This window comes from Thermobia domestica, chromosome 15 (genome assembly GCF_964235325.1).
Source record: "Thermobia domestica chromosome 15, izTheDome1.hap1.1, whole genome shotgun sequence".
Taxonomy (NCBI): Eukaryota; Metazoa; Arthropoda; class Insecta; order Zygentoma; family Lepismatidae; genus Thermobia; species Thermobia domestica.
The window spans coordinates 81,744,994-81,763,194 of NC_137468.1; the positions used below are offsets into that span (position 1 = coordinate 81,744,994).

The following is an 18,201-nucleotide window of genomic DNA, read 5'->3' on the forward strand; positions in this document are numbered from 1 at the left end:
TCCCCTACTCCTCCGTTTTCTTAAACAGAAATAATCTTAGGTGGAAATTACGATTACGAAACGCACAAATTTCAAGTTCACTTACTTAAAATGGTCTTGGAAACAAAATTTTACTTATTTTTTTAATATTTTTTACGTGGACCAATCATTTGCTTGGTTGGTGTCTTCTTCGCTAATAGCATGTAACCGTGAAGGTGCTCCAATAGGTGTTGGCTCACTCACAACTCGTCCAGGAGTGGATCTAGGGGGAAGAAACTATTTTATTTTATATATAAATAAAACCGATCTCAGAGTTTGGAGCTCTTAAAAGTAGCTCTAGGTAGCAGTATTACTCCCCCCCCCCCTTCCTGGATTCGCCCCTGCTTAGCACATTGTCGATAGTCACAAATGCTGAAGGTCCATGTGGAAGCATAACAGCACTTCAACTTCACGTAATTCATGATTTATTCATAATATTTCTGCTACGCACCACTGGTTATCATACATATATGTATGTAACGAAAGTTTCTTTTTGCAGATTTCTTAAATCTACCCTTTGAATTGCAGAAGTTCGATTTTGGGGGAAGCATGAAGTTAGTTCATGGTGACCCCTTACTGCCATAAAAACTTCGCCATTTTCCGAAAGCCAAAGATGATTTCGTTGAATACCAGTTACCGGTTGCATACTTTCCCTTTTTTTCTTCCGGAAGTCGTCGAATTCAGTTCCAGGCAACAGAACGAGAGTAATACCCGGAGTTTGTACTTGAACTATACTCACGAATTCTTTTGTGGTTTTAGTGGGGACGCGGTGGCTCAGTGGTAGAGCATTCACCTCCGGTGCTTGGGGTCCCTGGTTCGATCCCAGATCGCGCCGTGTGGGATTTGTGGTGGATAAACACTGTGCTCGTGGGTTCTCTCGGGGTTATCCAGTTTCCTCCCACTTTCTGCATCCCACCATTTCATTCATTTCTCATAATCACCGTCTTCTTTAGCCTAACCGGGATAAGCGTCGGACGTAAAACTTAAAGATTTCATTTCATTTTTTTCTTCTGCGGGTTTAACACTGTGTATCTGTATTTGCCTAAGGTTATGCCGCGTTGCCACATTCTTTACACCTCTCCCCCCCCCCCCTTCCTCAATAACGTCGCAGAGACCCTTGCATGGCCGGTTTCACTGCAAAACCACTGCTTTATCGGATCTGTCTGCATCTCGAACATCTGAAAGCGATTTTTAAAGTGGGATGCAGCACCATCAGAAAACACTGACACGGTTTGGGAAATTGTAGACATTTATTTTCTCGTATTCAAACCTTTTTCTATAAAATATATTTTCGCTTTTCTTCGAGTATTTTTAGAATCTTGTCTATGGCTATGAGTACATGAGCCGAATCGTGTGTTTTATCGTCGTTTATTACAACAAAACTGTCAGTTGATTCATATTCCGGTGATAACTCTGAATTTCACTTTGCAGAATAACAGTCCAGTTTTCAGCGAAGTCCACATGAAGTAAAATAGAATTTGTATCTTGAAATTTTATACGGTGCTTTTCGGTAGCAATTAATTCTCTTTGGATTTTCTTGATGTAGTCATGAATTACAGTTAAACCAGCAATGTACAATACGAAAACAGAAATTGGCACAGCTTTTTTAACGAGATTCTTGTTTTCCCATATGGCATACCTAACACTTTCATTTTCATCATGATCAATAATTAAAGACTCCACACTTATTCCTTCCACTCCAGGACATTTACCACATTCTTGAAGAAGACAGTTGTCATTTTCTACGGATCATACTACTAAAGGAAATAGGTTACTCATGACAGATTCAATACAGGCTGCACCTTTGATTTATAGCAACGCAGTAGCAGCTAACTTAAAATTTGCACAATACTCACACACACATACACACTTCCCTCGCAGGTTGCAGACTGACCCACTTTACTCGAATACTGTAAAATTCCGAGTGAACCATTCTTATGTTGGGATTGTTCTGTTTAAAAAGTCAGTAAATTTCTTTGGAACGCGTAAGAAAACGTTTCGATTTTTTAAACTTTTTGTCCTTTTTCGATCACTAATGACACTGCACTTAATTGAGACTTTGTTTGGAGCATTCCAAATCATCACTGAGGTAATAGTCCAGCCTTTGTGTAGATCATCAGAATTTATTGGATGGCCATTTCAAGTAAACTTAAAATGTATGTGTTTCGTAATCGTAATTTCCACCTAAGATTATTTCGGTTTAAGAAAACGGAGGAGTAGGGGAAGGCTCATTTTACTATTTCAGAGAGACTTCTTGATCAAAATAATGAACAAAACAGTCAAGAAAACCTTTTATTCTTCATTTAATGAATGCGAACCACAATCATCATCAAATCATTGCACTTTTATTGTTCCCAGTGTTGCTAACTGTGACATCAAAGTTAACGAAACTTCGCTAACTTTAAAAGGCTGCAGTTAATTCATGAAGCATTGGTCGAGAATGGTATTTGGTGTGTTTATTATTCATGTAAAGTTGAACCACCTGACAAAATTTCAGAATTTTAAAAAATGGTGTTTTCGAGAAAATGGCGCCCAAAAATGGCGATTTTTGAAAATTTTACAATTTCTCGAATTTTTTGCGACAAAACGGTTGCACACAGAAGCGATACAAAAATCTTTTCGGAAAGAGGGTAACTAGGTCTTACCAACCGCGAAAACAGAATTTTAAAATTCGAACCGGAAGTGCTCGAAAAAAATTCGCAAACTTCGACTTTTCAGATAAATTGACGTTCATTTGTTAATTTATGTACAAAAAGATACGCATGCGCAAACCAAACTATAATAAAATATAGTTTATTTATATCCCTATGTACATACCACAACAAGAATTATAACTCTACCTGTCTCCACAGGCGAATGATGAGGCTCCGAAGTTGACCATTTTCCATGTCTTCTACAATTCATAAATTGTACTCCCCGTCTTTGATGGCCCATTACTTGGCGGGAAAATTTTTTTCGACAAAACAAAAAAATATGGGTCTCTTAAATACATGTCTAGTTGCTATAAAAAAAGTTTCAACAATATCTGAGATGGTGATGGTACATGCTCTGCCTGAATTGAAATGGAAGGCACCCTTCGTCATCGCAATAGCGAAAAAGCAAAACTCAAACTTCCGTCATCCCTGGCCGTAGCTACTCATGGTTGATCCAGCCAGGAGCGGTCACGTACGCCTAACACGCGCCCGAAAGAAATGAGGCTGAAACCAGTCTCCTATATTAACAAACATCTCTACAAGTAATGCTATCTATTTGCAAAGTGATCAACTAAACAATGGATAGTGCCATTTGTTGAGTAACTAAATAACTATTTGAAAATAAGGAGAACTGTGGTACAAAGCTGCATTCAGTTGCTCTTGTGCGTTTTTAGTTGCACAAGTATATGCCATTTTGAACAAAGAGACTATTGTTCTTTGCTATACTATCTTATGAGAGAATCACTACAACTTACTTTTTATATTCGTCATTTCTGGAAGTTCTAACCCACATAATAGCCTTTTAGCCAATAGCATTCATATATTTCCTTTGCATAACCTTCGTTCTTTGCAAAACATGACAAGTGAAACTCCAACTACTTAACTGCATTGAGGTGCGTCCTAATATACCATACAGAGAACTACTTGCTTGGGCTGTCCCAATCATTACAGTGTTTAGTTACTGGAGACACATTTTTGGTATTCTGTTTAATAGTGATCCATGTGTTGCAAGCCAGCGGACTAAGTATTTATTCAGTGAAATATAATATTCATTACAGTGGTCTTTATTACTTTCTTCGCAAGTTAATCTCCATGAGCAAAACCACGGGTGAAAAGGGAAACACTGTTATGTTCATTTGCTACATTGAAAAGGTGGAAGGCTAAATTCAGTTATAATCACGTACCACAATAGACTGTGCATTACACATATTGACTGATCCTCTTACTCGTACTAATAAAATGCTTCGATTACTATATCTTCATTCAAATATATATATTTTGCAACAACTGTTCACTGTATTATCAAGGAGCTATTTACAGTAAACATTTGATATTTGTGCATCTTACATAGAAGTATCAAACTATTGGAATAGCTGACAAAGTCAATATTGAAAAAAATTGGACATATGGCATTTGTACTCTCAAGACTCGATATATTTATTACTATCTGGATACAAAACTATGTTGGTGTCATTTTGTACGAATGCATTAAGCGAACAAGTTGTCCGCCACACCGGACATCTTTGTGATTTTAACATCGATAAAGCAAAATTAGTTTAATAAATCTTCATTATTTACAAAAAGGCAGACATAGAAGACTTTTCTTTTTCATTCGAACAAGGGAATCGAAAATAAATTGGAATCTGGGAACTTCGGACAAAACTCGGAATAAAATCACAGTCACAAATGCTACTGAAGAAGAAAAAAATTAAGACGTTTACTCTGAAAAGCAGTTATATGCCTTTATTTATGAGCGTAAACATTTAAATTTCATAATCCTATCCTTACTTAATATCGTTTCTTACCTACAGTTCACACAATGCTGACAGCTGTCAGTAAAAATTCGAAGTTTAACATAATTGTTTCAACGATCTATAAAAATTTGGAAACGCAAAAGTATGTACACTCATGTCCAAAATTATTGTCGCGTGTCAATAAATATGTTGTTCTAGGAATATAAGTTGATAACGAATTCACCCGGTAATTCTTATAATGTTAGTATGTGTACAATCGGCAAAGACATGTATGTGGCAGATTTCATGTTAAAAGAGCAGTAAATAAGAACAATAAAATTAAAACAAAATATTCTTGTTCATTTGGTAACATTTTATTTTACTTATTATAATTTTCGTATTTATAATTCTTCTGGTATGAAATTTACCACAAATATAAATTTCTCTATTATACATATGCTATCAGTATTAAAAGTACCCTGCAAAATCATTATTAAATCATATTCTTACAAGAAGACAGTTATATATATGCGACAATCATTTTGGACATGAGTGTACGTCTTAAGTTGTTATAATAAAATTGCTTTCCAACCGGTTTACATTGCAATGTGTAATCAAAATAATTAATAAAATAAAGAAGTTAGAAAGAGGCGGGAGATCAAAGATCCTTTATGGCAAAGCAGTGCGTTCTAACACTAAGTAATTTTACCCTTTAGATTATAGTATAATTAACAGGTAAAGCGTTCAAGTTATATCCAGGGTGGACCATTTATCTTGAAACAACCTTATAGCTTTTAAGCCAACTGATAAAAATCGATAAAATTTCGTGACATGCAAAATCAACAGAGAAACATTGATTGGCATACTTGGTAATATCACAATTAAACCATGTTGCCAAACCAACAAAAATATTATTTAAAATAACCCTACATCAGGTTGTTACGCTATCCAAATTTAAATTTATTATTCAATGTTACTACTATTCACTTTAAGAACGCTACAGTACCAGAAACATTGGAGCCCACTATTACAGTATCAGCGAAAGTGAGATGAATCGTCGGAAGTACTTACACATCGGAATTACCTTAGTGTCGAATACTATGGCCATCAGGTTGTTACGCTATTCAAATTTAAATTTATTATTCAATGTTACTACTATTCAATTTAAGAACGCTACAGTACCAGAAACATTGGAGCCCACTATTACAGTATCAGCGAAAGTGAGATGAATCGTCGGAAGTACTTACACATCGGAATTACCTTAGTGTCGAATACTATGGCCATGAATCATATATTTTTACTAAGTAAGAACAAAGTTACAAGGGGATTGGAAATTTGACTTTCATCAAAGGGTTTTATTTCGAAAAAATGCTTAGACAAGCATCACGCCTAATCACATAGATGGTTTCCAATACAGGTAAAAAAAAAAAAAGTGATGCTGTTTACAGCAATTTGATATCCCAACTCGTTCCGGAGACACGAAAAATATAGGTAGGCGTTGTTTCACTACCTAAAATGACGTACTTCCAGGAATTTTTTTTTTTTTTTTTTTAATGTTGATTTTATCTGCTTCTGTAAAACTACAGTAATAGTTTTTTTTTGATAGTTGTAATTACAAGAAGTTCTTCCAATTACATAATATAAAGCGATATTGCAAACTTTACCAATGTTCATATCTTAAATACGGTTTGAGATATCAAAGTGCTATAAACGGCATTACGATCTTTACGTCTATTGAAATCAGAAGTAATTAGGTAAATATCATATGATACTTGCCTAAGTACTTTGTCGAAATAAAATCTTTTGAGGAACATAACATTCTCAATCTCTTGTAACTTTGTTCCTACTTATTAGAAATACATGATAACATAGTCATAGTATCCGATACCAAAGCACTTTCGATGTGCACTGACCTGTTCGCCTTTCTTTCGTTACTACTGATATCGAGTGCCTCAAAATTTGAATATTTATCGATGATTTGTAACACTGAGTAATAAATGTCATATTGTAAGTTTTCATTAAAAAAAGATGTAGATTTCAAATATTTCATATCTTGACGTAGTGTCATTTAAAAAGTACAACCTTTTATTGGGTTGGCAACACTGCCAATTTTGCCTTGAGAGTAAAGAAACTCTTATTCGTATTCTGCTGAAAAATGTTGTTTTACATTTAATTCTTCTCTGTTTACTGAATTCTATAAATTGGATCAGGTTCTTCGGTAATACAGTAGTTATTGCACTAATCTTTAGTTCTATGATCGAGGGTTGGATTCCTACCAGACTCATAGACTATATCAGTGCATAAGGTATTAACATACAACGCCAGATTACGTAACAAAATAAGGAAAGACTATTATGTAATATAAGAATTAAAATTTGATACCTAAATAGCGTAATGGAAATCATATAAAATTTATCTGCACATAATAGAAAGTACTATGATTCAAAATATATATTCAAAATTACAAAGACCGAAACACGAAAAACTTTTTTAAAAAATCAATAATACATTCTGTATACTGGGTACAGATTGAGTTCCTTTTAAATTCGAAGACACCAAATTCAAAAGAAAGAAAAAAAGCAAAAAAAGTGAAAATTAAAATCAGCAGTAACATGATCGAGGATGACAATAAGCATATGAATGAAAGAAAATGTCACAACATAGAAAGAATTATCACATACAGTACTTTACCATAATCTACGAATCTTTTTAAAGTACTTTAAAAAAGTCTTTGGTAACAGTGGTTATACAATACATATTGAATACCTTAGAAACAAATATACCTTGACTTGTATCTGGGAAAACAATTCTCATATTTCTACACTAATAATAATAATAATATGAATTCTGCTACATAGAATCGGTCGCGTAAAAACTAACTTCTTACTCACAACACAGATCCCTTTGAACGTCAGCTCAGAGATGGAGCAAATTAATTTCAACCTCAGAGTGTTTTTATATTTTCTCGTACATTATAAAACACAGCATTCATCGTTTACGTTTTAACAGAACGAAAAGTGATTTAACCTCTGAAAATACGCAGAAAATTACAACTCATCATTAAGAAAGTGACAAGCATCAAATACTTTGCGTGTTTAAGAGGCCATGATTAAACCCAATTTTTGAAGCGAGGGTTAAATTTACTTTTTTTTCTTCTCTTAAAAGGACTACCAGGAATGACGGAAACCTTCTACATTTTACTAGTTTAGAAGCTAAGTTACGGTCATGGAGAAGGTTGTCAAAGAGTAACAATGCGGTCGTTACAAGGTACAAGGATACAAGGTAAGGTTTACTTATTTCTGAATTACCCCTCCAAAGAAAGAAGAAAAAAAAAAAAAAAGACAATCTTCACAAAAGTATAAGAAATGAAGATATAATCTTCATTTAGTATATATGTAAAACTTTCCAATACCAGACTTCATATTTTCAGTAGGAAAATGCAGTATATATCATTCAAGATAATAGTAATAAAGACTTTTTTTTTTCCATTCTTCATTCAAGAGGGTAAGTCTGTTATAAGACGATTAGTTTACCTGCATGCTGAGTAAATTCCTCTTCCGAAACGAACTTCTTTCCTTCTAATTTCTGTTTTAAGTTATACCGATGCCAATCAAGTTTGTAATGTTGTCTCTGCTCTGATTTGTCTTCAAACCTTGCATTGCAAAAAGAGCAGAATAATGTATCAGACACTGAAAGCTCCGGAATCTTACGACACTCATCTACAATGGTCTCTTGCTCTAGAAAGAAAGGACCTTAGTAAAAGGATTTGTATCAAAAAGAGATAGTGATACGGTCACAGATTTTACTACTTATGTAAGCGGTACAACAATAAGAATTCTGGTCACAAATTCCTTTATAAAATTGTGAATGGAAAACTAAAGAGCCAATTCGTGCCCACGAAAACATTAGAGTCGTAATGTAAGTCGGTAATTATCCGGGTCTTCGATAATTTTTCTTGAATTACATATTTATGATGTCCCGAGGATATCATGCTTATACTTAACACAGCTGAATGCATAAGGTAAAACTTAAGTTTAAAAAAGTCGAAGGTTTAAATAGAATACACACATTAGTATTGAGGGAAAATAATAATAATAATAAATTAATTAAAAAAAAAAAAAAAAAAAAACGAAACTACCTGAATTTGTCTAACGAACGTATGTTAAACAAGTATTTGACAATAATTATACTACATCCTGAGCAATGAAGATCCTCCACGCCACACGTGAAAAATAAAATATTTCCATTACATAGGAACTCTTATAGTTAATGTTATTCATCTTTTAGATAAAAATTCTTGACGAGTTCAGGTAGTTTCTTCCTAAAGCTATGTCTCTGAAATCTCAATATGTATATCAGATATATATATATATATGGCTTACATAAAATCAATGCCGATTTCAGTTTATTTGAACAAAATTTATAATTTCAACAATAATACTTTTTACAATACGATTTTTATTCCTACACATATTCAACTGCAACTTATCTAGCACATTTCTAGTTCTTTTGCAGTTTTCTACAATTTACAAACGGACCACGCAGGCTTAGTGGCAGAACGTTCACATCTGGTCCCTGGTTCAATCTCAGGTCATGTGATTCTGTGGTAGACAACATAGTGTTCGTGGGTTCTTTCCCCGCCCCCTCCAGCTTTTATTCCACCTAAACTTATTTGTTCATAATCATTTATTTTCTCTGGCCTACACCGTGGACGTTAAATCAAAATTTTAATTTCATTTCACTTCACATTTAACTTAACTTCAATAATTTTTGCACGAACTGCTTCAAAGGTTAAAGTACAAAAAAATTAATAAACATATTTAATTTGAATTCACAACTTTAAAACTAACGAAGGATGTGGAGGAACGTTTAAGTATTGAGACAACTTTTTGCTGGGTAATGAAAAAAAATAAAATAATATCTTCTGCACAAAAAACACCTTTTGCGTCTCCTTATTTTTGTTACTCCTGCCAAGTAAACCTATTTTTCGCCCATATGTGTTTCTTTTCCTTGTTCATTGTTTACTTAATTATTTTGAGTCAATTATAAATATATAAAGTATGGAAGACTGATTTTAAATATTAGTCTGAGAAATTTACTGTTGCATTGAACTTTCGTGTATGTCTGTTTACGATATGGCAATTTTTGTGTAGGTTAGCGTATCTACATTTAGCGTAGGTTTCTGTAGGCATGTGGCATGCTATAAAAACAGTTACTTCTAGTTGTGTTTGAATACTGTATGATAGAATTCTGTCGAAACCCTATTCAACAAAGACACACTTATAACATTCGGCCCCAGCACAATATTATAATCAGATACGTACGGAAGGAAGTTGAATGTTATACGAAGAAAGACCAGAAACAAAGGTTACAAGGCCGATATTTCTGGAGTATCCTCTGTTATAGAGGAATGAGGAGCGTGGAAACTGTGCAATTTCAGCCACCCACCACCTACGGCGCTTGCTGTAGGTAAACACAAATGGCGACTCGCTTGGAAAATTGGTCTTACGAAGAAGTCCACTCTATGATTCTCAGTGGAGTGGAGTATTCGATTTCTGTGAGTGAGACCTTGCGCGAAGCAATCTAGAGGAAACGGGAAGGATTCTCACTTAGAGCGTCATCTTCCTTCACGACAACGCGCGTCTGCATACAGCCCAGAAGACCACCACGTTGTTGAAGCAGTTTCGCTGTATCATCAACCACCCTCCCTCCCTACAGCCCAGACCTCGATCCAAGCGACTTTCACCTGTTCCCGCACTTGAAGGAGCACCTAGAAGGACATCGCTTTGCTTCAGACGAGGAGGTGAAATACTTGGTGACAACGTAGCTGAACACGCAAGGAAAGGATTTTTACCAAGAGGGAATCTTCAATCTCATCCAACGATGTGACAAGTCCTTCAACCACTATGGAGACTATGTGAAAAATTAATTTAATGTATGCACTATCCGTTGCTTGTATTGCAGGCTTTGTAACCTTACTTTCTGATCACCTCTCGTAATAAATCTTCAATACTAACAATTATCCCTACATGGGGCCATAAACAAACAAACAAACAAACAAATAAATAAATAAATAAATAAATAAAAATAACTAATATTGAGGATGAATTTGTTTACACACAAAAAAAAGTATACTCACTTTAGGAGGGGGCAAAAGGACAACATAAAAGAAAATGCTTCTTCTACAAAGATGACCGATTAAAATTATTAGGCGTCTTCAATTAACTACCCTATATGGTTCTGGCAAGGAACCGATCTCCCTCAACTTCACAGCTGACTGAAGAAAACATTTGTACGTATTGAAAGCTTCCGGTGAATTGAAATTAAACCAAAAGAAGATTATATATATTCTGTACACTAATGATATCACAGAATTTGTTTAAACAAATGTGTTTTCCTAATAATAACGCTTTAGAAATAAGAACTTGTTCTAATTCTTCTCAAACTTTTCAAATTAACAGAACCTCCGTAGAAATACCACAAGATTAATGGAAAGCTATTAGTGTCTGAATTGTTTCAGCTCCTTTAACTTACCAACTTCCTTTTCTTGCAGCGGCAAATTAACCTTCATGCACTGGGCAACTTTAATACCTCTCAAAAGAGATCTTGCGTTTTGCACATCATATATTTTATGCACTTCATATCGTGTTTTCGGATTTACTACATTTTCTTTGGGACCCTCAGCCATTCTGTAAAATAAAATGAGACAATGCATACATGAATGCACTAGCAATTGGTTCAATTGCAGTCATATACATTTAAGACACTAATAAAATAAGTTTCTATTGTCCTTACGTTATCTCAAATTTTGTCAAGTTCAATAAATGCGTGTCTTTTAACTCTGTCCTGGAGCCTGAAGGTACTTGTCCTGGTGCAGAATGCTGACTTTTGGTGCGAGGGGTCAATAGCTCGATTCCAGGTCTTGTGAATTTGCGACGGACATCATGTACGCGGATTTTCTCGGAGCTTTCCCGTTTCCTTTCACATATCATTCCACAAATTCTTGCATTACTATTTACTTGCAATATCCATTCGTCTCTTTACCCTGGAGGGTATAACGTGGAACGTTACATCAGAAATTTTATTTCATTTAATTTCTGCCTTGAAGCCTTGAGCAAGGTAAGTGAAACCGCAATCATAAGTAAAAATATTTAAGATGGGAACAGGAACGAACTCGGCATAGCAAAACAGAAAAGTAGTGCTAGAATATTATATTGCAAGGTTTCATGTGGCATAAAACTTGCCCGTATATTTCATTATGACACTATGCTATTTTTTGTTTAAGTATCCGTAGTCCTACTTTACTCTGTTTCTTTGTAAGAGTGTAATAAACTTTAAAAACAGTTTCTTCAATCTACGACCTAGCATTATTTAAAACCTGTACTTTTTGAATATTCATGTTGGTTTTCTAGAACTGTTTTTGAATGAAGCAAATCGCACTTTTAATAAAACAATACATAACAAATTTGAACCACGGCAACCTAATGAAAAATTGACAATGGTAAGAGTGCACTTTATGCCGAACATTCATTGGAACCAATTCACCTGAACCGATTCCTGGGAACAGTTCAGAGATCAGTTCCCACAAATAATCCATGAATCGAAGCAATCGAAAAGTAAATTCTGGACAAGTTTTGCAGACGACATAATAAGCAATCGTAACCTAACTTCACACCAGCAAACTAAGATATATCATGACAATGGTAATAGATTACGATTGCTAACCAAATGATCTACCACACTCACCAAGAATTTACTCTTCAATTGCTACGTGCAAGGGCAATATCCTTGAGAACTGACGCTAAAATCTTCCGAGAAATCAAGTCGGGTGAAGCGGTGACCATCAATTTTTAGATCTAAATTGGGGGCTACCGCCCTCCAAACCTCCCGCTCAAGTACCATAAAAACATCCAAAACAACAATAAATAATCAAACCACTACAATAAAACTAAAGTAAGAAGGAAAAAAAAAAATACTCACCATTAATTATAAATCAGTGCAGCATGACGAAGAAAAATAAATTACATCTCACCAAGACAATGGAACAACTAGCAGCAAACCTTCTCTTTCTTAAATAAGCGAAATGAAGCATCAAATTATCACAACGATAAGTTTAAATTCCTCTTTAAATTCAACCACGTGTTCTTGATAAACTGCGTACACCGACTATCCACTTTTGACTACGGCGCATTCGACCGACATTAAATTTGCGACTACCGAACAAACTCTCGTCCACCTAAACTCTTACTACAATTCTCAATATTAATCACTCGACACAATATCGCCATACGATAGGAACAGTGGTTGAAGTCAGACGGTACGCAGGGGTATGCCATACCGCCTCTGGTTTTTCAGTGTTGGAAAGTAGATGCTAAATACCTTTAATAAATCATTTTTACACACAGTACTTGACGAATAAATTTGCACGTAAAAATATTTTCTTTTATTTCTCCGTAAGAAATTAAGCACAACGATAAGCCACAAAGAGCAGCATTTGCTACTGAAATTCTGGACAGGATTGATTATGACCATAATTTCCTATTGAATGTTGTTTTCACTGATGAGGCAACTTTTCAATTGTCAGGCTGTGTTAAAAGACAATGTCAGGATATTGGGATCTGAGAATCCGCATGCGTACATAGAACATTTCTAGAGACAGTCCCAAATTGAATGTTTGGTGTGCTTTAACACATAATGCAGTTATACGCCCCTTCTTTTTCATAGAGCAAACCATAACACGAAATGTGTTCTTAGACATGCTTGAACACTTTGCTGTTCCCCAGTTACAACATTTGCAACCTTAAGTGATATTCCAATTGAATGGTGCCCCGCCACATTGGAGTTTACAAGTGAGGGAGTACCTTGAAACTGAATTTCCTGGCCGTCGGGTAGGCAGTGATGGGCCAATTAGGTGGCCTCCACGCTCTCCTGATGTAAGGCCCCAGACTTCTTCCTGTGGGGGCATGTAAAAGACCTTGTGTATTCTAGTTAAAAGGTGCGTAATTTTTATGAACTGAAGAACCGTATTAGGAATGCGATTGCGTCAGTAACACCACAGATGTTACACAATACATGGAGAGAGATTAAGTTCAGGCTAGATATTGTAAGAGTTACAAATGGAGCTCACATGGAGTTACACTGAGTTAGAATGACTTGTAAGTAAGACCAAAAAACCTTTTTGAGTTTTTTTTTTTTTATTATTATCTCTGACCATATTAAAACTATACATCTTTAAAAGCCGTTAGTCCCATTCCGGACACGGAGAAAAAAAACTACAGTGGCAGAAACACAAACTAACCTGTGCTAGATGGCCACTAAAAGTACGAATACTATCTAACCAAGCGAGAACAGGGCTAACCTGGTGGGCACCGCGGGGAGTCCGAAGAGAGGAGGCGCGTCAGTGATGGTGGGTATATGCGCAAAGGATTATAGTCGAAAGAAATGAATTTTGGTTATGATACGAGTTTCAATAGGACTTGTCATGATTTCATACTAACAACGCTGCCCTTGTAAACACAAAATACAGGTCTTGGATTGAGTATAGCCCGCTCCCCCCAGTGATTTTTAACGAATCATAGTGATTCTAATGATTCATACTAGTTCATAATGAATCGGAATCGCATGTTATAAAGATTTAAGATGTAAATCTTGTGGTAAGGAAGTTTTAGTATAAGTAGTAGTAGTAGCGGTAGTAGTAGTAGTAGCAGTAGTAGTAGTAGTTAGTAGCAATAGTAGTAGTAGTAGTAGTAGTAGTAGTAGTAGTAGTAGTAGTAGTAGTAGTAGTAGTAGTAGTAGTAGTAGTGGGAGTTAGTAGCAATAGTAGTAGTAGTAGGAATGGGTTAGAAGCCCCGCAGGGGTTGGTTGGGTTCTGTTCTCGATATAAGTAGTAGTAGTGACTCTTCCAGTTCCGGTGACAAAGAACTGGGGGGAGCGGGCTATACACAAGCCCAGGTCTTGTACACTGTACAGAAACATGTTACCGGTGGAAAATAGCCTCTAATAGAGCCATATTTCATGTGTATTCACTTATTATATCAGTAGTAAACACTTGTGATGCTTTTACAGTAGTAACCCTACGCTTCTAAACCTAAAATACATCTGTATTACTTTGTATTTAGTTCTATCGCTTGCAAAAATTTGGGCTATTGTTTAGCTTTGGTGGTCCAGCTTTTTCACCTACTTTTTGCGATATTCTATTCCGATTCGGTCGTTTTATGGTTTTATACGTTAAATTAAGATCCACAGTATAAGTAGTAGTAGTAGGAACGGGTTAGAAGCTCCCAGGGGTTCGTTGGGTTCTGTTCTCGACATAATATGGGCAATCACTTCCACTCACCTTTACGGTACGTACAGGTCCCTACTACCTTCACAAAATTGTGTAAGATACTTTCTTGACTACTTTAACACCATTATTAACTCATTTCTCCTGTAAATCATCCTGTTTTTTGGCCACTTTTGGACCCCCCCCCATACTAACAGTTACCGAAAATGAACATGCGTTTTCATGCAAGGTATTGAATTTTACCTGTAAATCTTCCAAAATGTAGTGTGATATCCTTTAAAACCCGGTTCTTCTTCAAGAATAGACAATACCTAATATATTATTATATGTAAAGATGCCCATATGGTGAAATATATCTTCTTATTCATATAGAAAATAACACAAATAATAATTATCATTACCTTAATTATAAAGATTTAAATAACATGAAAAAATACTATTTTTTGTAATACTTCCCACTCACCTACAGCCAAAATATTCAGATTACACAATTTTTATCAGTGTGTTGTCATTTCAGACATACGTCTGCTAGAAATGCCGGAAATGACGTACAATCAGTGGTACTAACTACTCTCTAGCTAGTGGCCGTGGAGACAGAGAATACTAACGTAGTACGTATAGTACAGGGTACATATTATATTGTATTTATAACTACAAATAGTGTTTCCGTGCTATCCCATTTTACGTATATTAATGATATTCGAACTTCTCTTAGCGATAAATCCACTCTTACTACCTTAGAAATGCCTCTTAAAGGAAGAATTATATCAATGGGTGCAAATTGATTTTAGGACGAAATATAAATACAGCGCGTGCACACATGGCATTAAAACTGCAATGCGTAAATCACAAATAAACTTAAAAACACAAACCTAATGGTGATAGGTGGCCAATAGAAAGCACAAATGCTATCTAATCGAGTCAGAGCAGAAGCACACCTGAGGGATCCTAGCAGTAGCAAGAGGTGCGTCCGTAGGAAGCAGGCGCGTCAGCGATGGTGATGTTATCATAGATTAGGATAGTGGAAAAACACTTTATATGGCATAAAAGCACACGCTTCACATGTGACACAACTTTGCGACACTTCTATGACCACTGCCTTCACGTAGAACTTTACTTCAAAATAGGTTGCTCATAGACCACACTTTCCGTTTCTAGATGTGACAGAGTCTTGAAATCCTAACATTTTATGCTTTTCAATGTCTGGTAATTCAATTTTCTCCGATGTTTGAATACCAATCACTATGTTCCAGTATTCCTTTACACTGTTTTCGAACAGTATTATTATTGCCAGAACCTGCCTTCAGCCAAATCACTGGAACGAGTCAAACACGTTTGGACACCTTTCGGATGCTTCGACCCTGTGTGAGATTGTGGCACCCTCATCGCCAAGTTCTTCGGAACTGTAGTCAGTATTGGTCCTCCAGGTTGGGGATTGTGCCGGGACGATCACACGGTATTTAAAACTTGTGACCGAGCAAAGTACAAAGATAGATCTTGGATGTGGACTTATTTCTCTGGATGCCAACTTCGATATGGCCTGTTTCTGATAATTGGATTTATGATTTTGAAGACGCATGTACCCGGAGCCATGTGACGGAGGAGTGAAACACATGCGCATCCAGCAGGACTAGATAGAGTGGCGCCCTAAATGGTCAATGGAAGTCTTGGGTTATGGATGGACCATGGACGTCTTCCACCATCTGGAGTGGACGTGCTCCCATGCCGACCGGCTATTGTGTGCGTCCAGTGTTCGTGTTGTCCTGTATCCAAGTCTTTGAAAATATAGAAAAAAAACATTAACACATAAAAAGTAACAAAATAATAAAAGCACAAAAAAGATTTTAAAATCCGCATACTTTGTCCTTTTGTGGGCTGGTGGGGTCTATCCTTTTATTCAACAGGTTGTTTCTTTTATTTCTATTTTTTTTCGGTGCCTTGTGTTTCTGTCGATAAAAATGGTTTTCTTGCATCCCTATTTCCCTTTACCGCGTTGGCCCACGCTGTTCCTACAGAGGGGTAGCGCTAGTTCTCCTCGCAGTATGAAGTTGCAACGTTAATATACATCTTATATTTATAAATGTATATTTAATACCTACATTTTATGAGTACTAAAAATTTAATATCTGCTTCCAGCTCACCCTCTTGCAAAAAGCCCAAACCAAATGAGAGCGAGACAAACTCTGAAGTTGTAGATAGTGTGGAAAGGACAAGTATCATGATGTCTGTAGTTCGATATGTTGTAATTAAAGACAAAGATGCTGATAGTCCGAATGTTGAAAGAAATCGTCCGAGTGCTATTGGCAACTTATCTCCTTTCCTGATTGTTAAAGTTATTACTTATAACGCTGGATAAATTAAAGGTATCAATACATTACGGAATGCCACTTTATTGGTTGTAACGTTTGAGCTACTCAAATTGACTAATACTGGACCAGTGAGCATGTCGGTAGAACCCCCATTGTTTACTGAACGTCTCTCGTGGTGTAATTTCATGTTGGGATTTCCTAAACGCCACCGAGAATGAGATTAAATCAGAGCTGACTGACATATAGAGGTAGCTCGCATGAAAAGTAAGAAGTAAGATGAACTCGTTGCTACTCAGCCACTAATTCTCACTTTCAGTTTGCCTACACTTCCGGAGTATGTGAAGGCTGGTAATATCAAATTAAAGTCTGTCCCTATATTAGCAGTCCCCTGCGATGTTTCATATGTCAACACTTCGGGCACACCAGTACGCCATGTAATGCGAGTGCTGCTCTTTGTGCGAATTGTGACCAGGTTAGTCATGGTTCGGAGCGCTGCAAAGAGACTAAGCCCTTTTGTATCAACTGCAATGGCGAGCATTCTGCTTTGTCTCGGGACTATCCAGTCTTTCAAAGTGGGAAACATATCCGAGAACTAATGATTTTTGAGAAGATTTCTGCTGCTGATGCTAAGCATCGCCCAAAAGAAAGCATCCCTTCCTCACTTTCTGTGCCGTTTGCTACTGTTGCAGCTATTTCTTGTAAATCTGTGATAATCCATACTTTCGACGTTTCCACCCAAACTGACCTTGTCTCTGACAAAAGTCTAGAAATTCAGACCCCAGTCGCATCCACTAGCAAACCCCCTAAAACCCCTCTTGTTTCTATTGGTAGTGGTTTTGGCGACACCAGCTCATTGCCGCTCACCTTATATGGTCGGACTAAAATTTAACCGTACAACGCCAACTCAATGATACGTTTTTTTTCCTCGAAAAGATCAAAATCTACACCTGCTCGTAAGCCACCTTTAGTTTGTTTAAAATCTGACATGGTGGAAGACGACCTGATGGATACTGCATGAACGGTACTTGGCCCACGTAAAAAGGTTCGCCTAAAACGGTAATTTTTGACTTTATTATTTTTACTCTTATTTGCTATTGTTTTATATTTTTGTTGTTATTATTATTACTAGTTATTGTTATATATTTATTATTCTAGGATCAATATTA

At 36.1% G+C, this 18,201-nt stretch overlaps 1 protein-coding gene across 2 annotated transcripts in view; it reads right to left on the minus strand.

The window, feature by feature from the left end:
- LOC145671112 (tRNA endonuclease ANKZF1-like) overlaps positions 1 to 15,316 on the minus strand; it is a 59,692-nt gene extending 44,376 nt beyond the window's left edge. The window contains exons 1-3 of one of the 2 annotated variants that reach the window (XM_081739899.1): positions 15,190 to 15,316; positions 10,979 to 11,133; positions 7,978 to 8,181 (exon numbers count right to left, since the gene is read on the minus strand). In XM_081739899.1, the coding sequence (XP_081596025.1) occupies positions 7,978 to 8,181; positions 10,979 to 11,132 (358 nt within the window). In that variant the 5' untranslated portion in view covers position 11,133; positions 15,190 to 15,316. Of the gene's footprint in view, positions 1 to 7,977; positions 8,182 to 10,978; positions 11,134 to 15,189 lie in introns of those variants that run through there. The other variant, XM_081739900.1, reaches the window with a different exon arrangement.
- Positions 15,317 to 18,201: the final 2,885 nt, after the last annotated feature.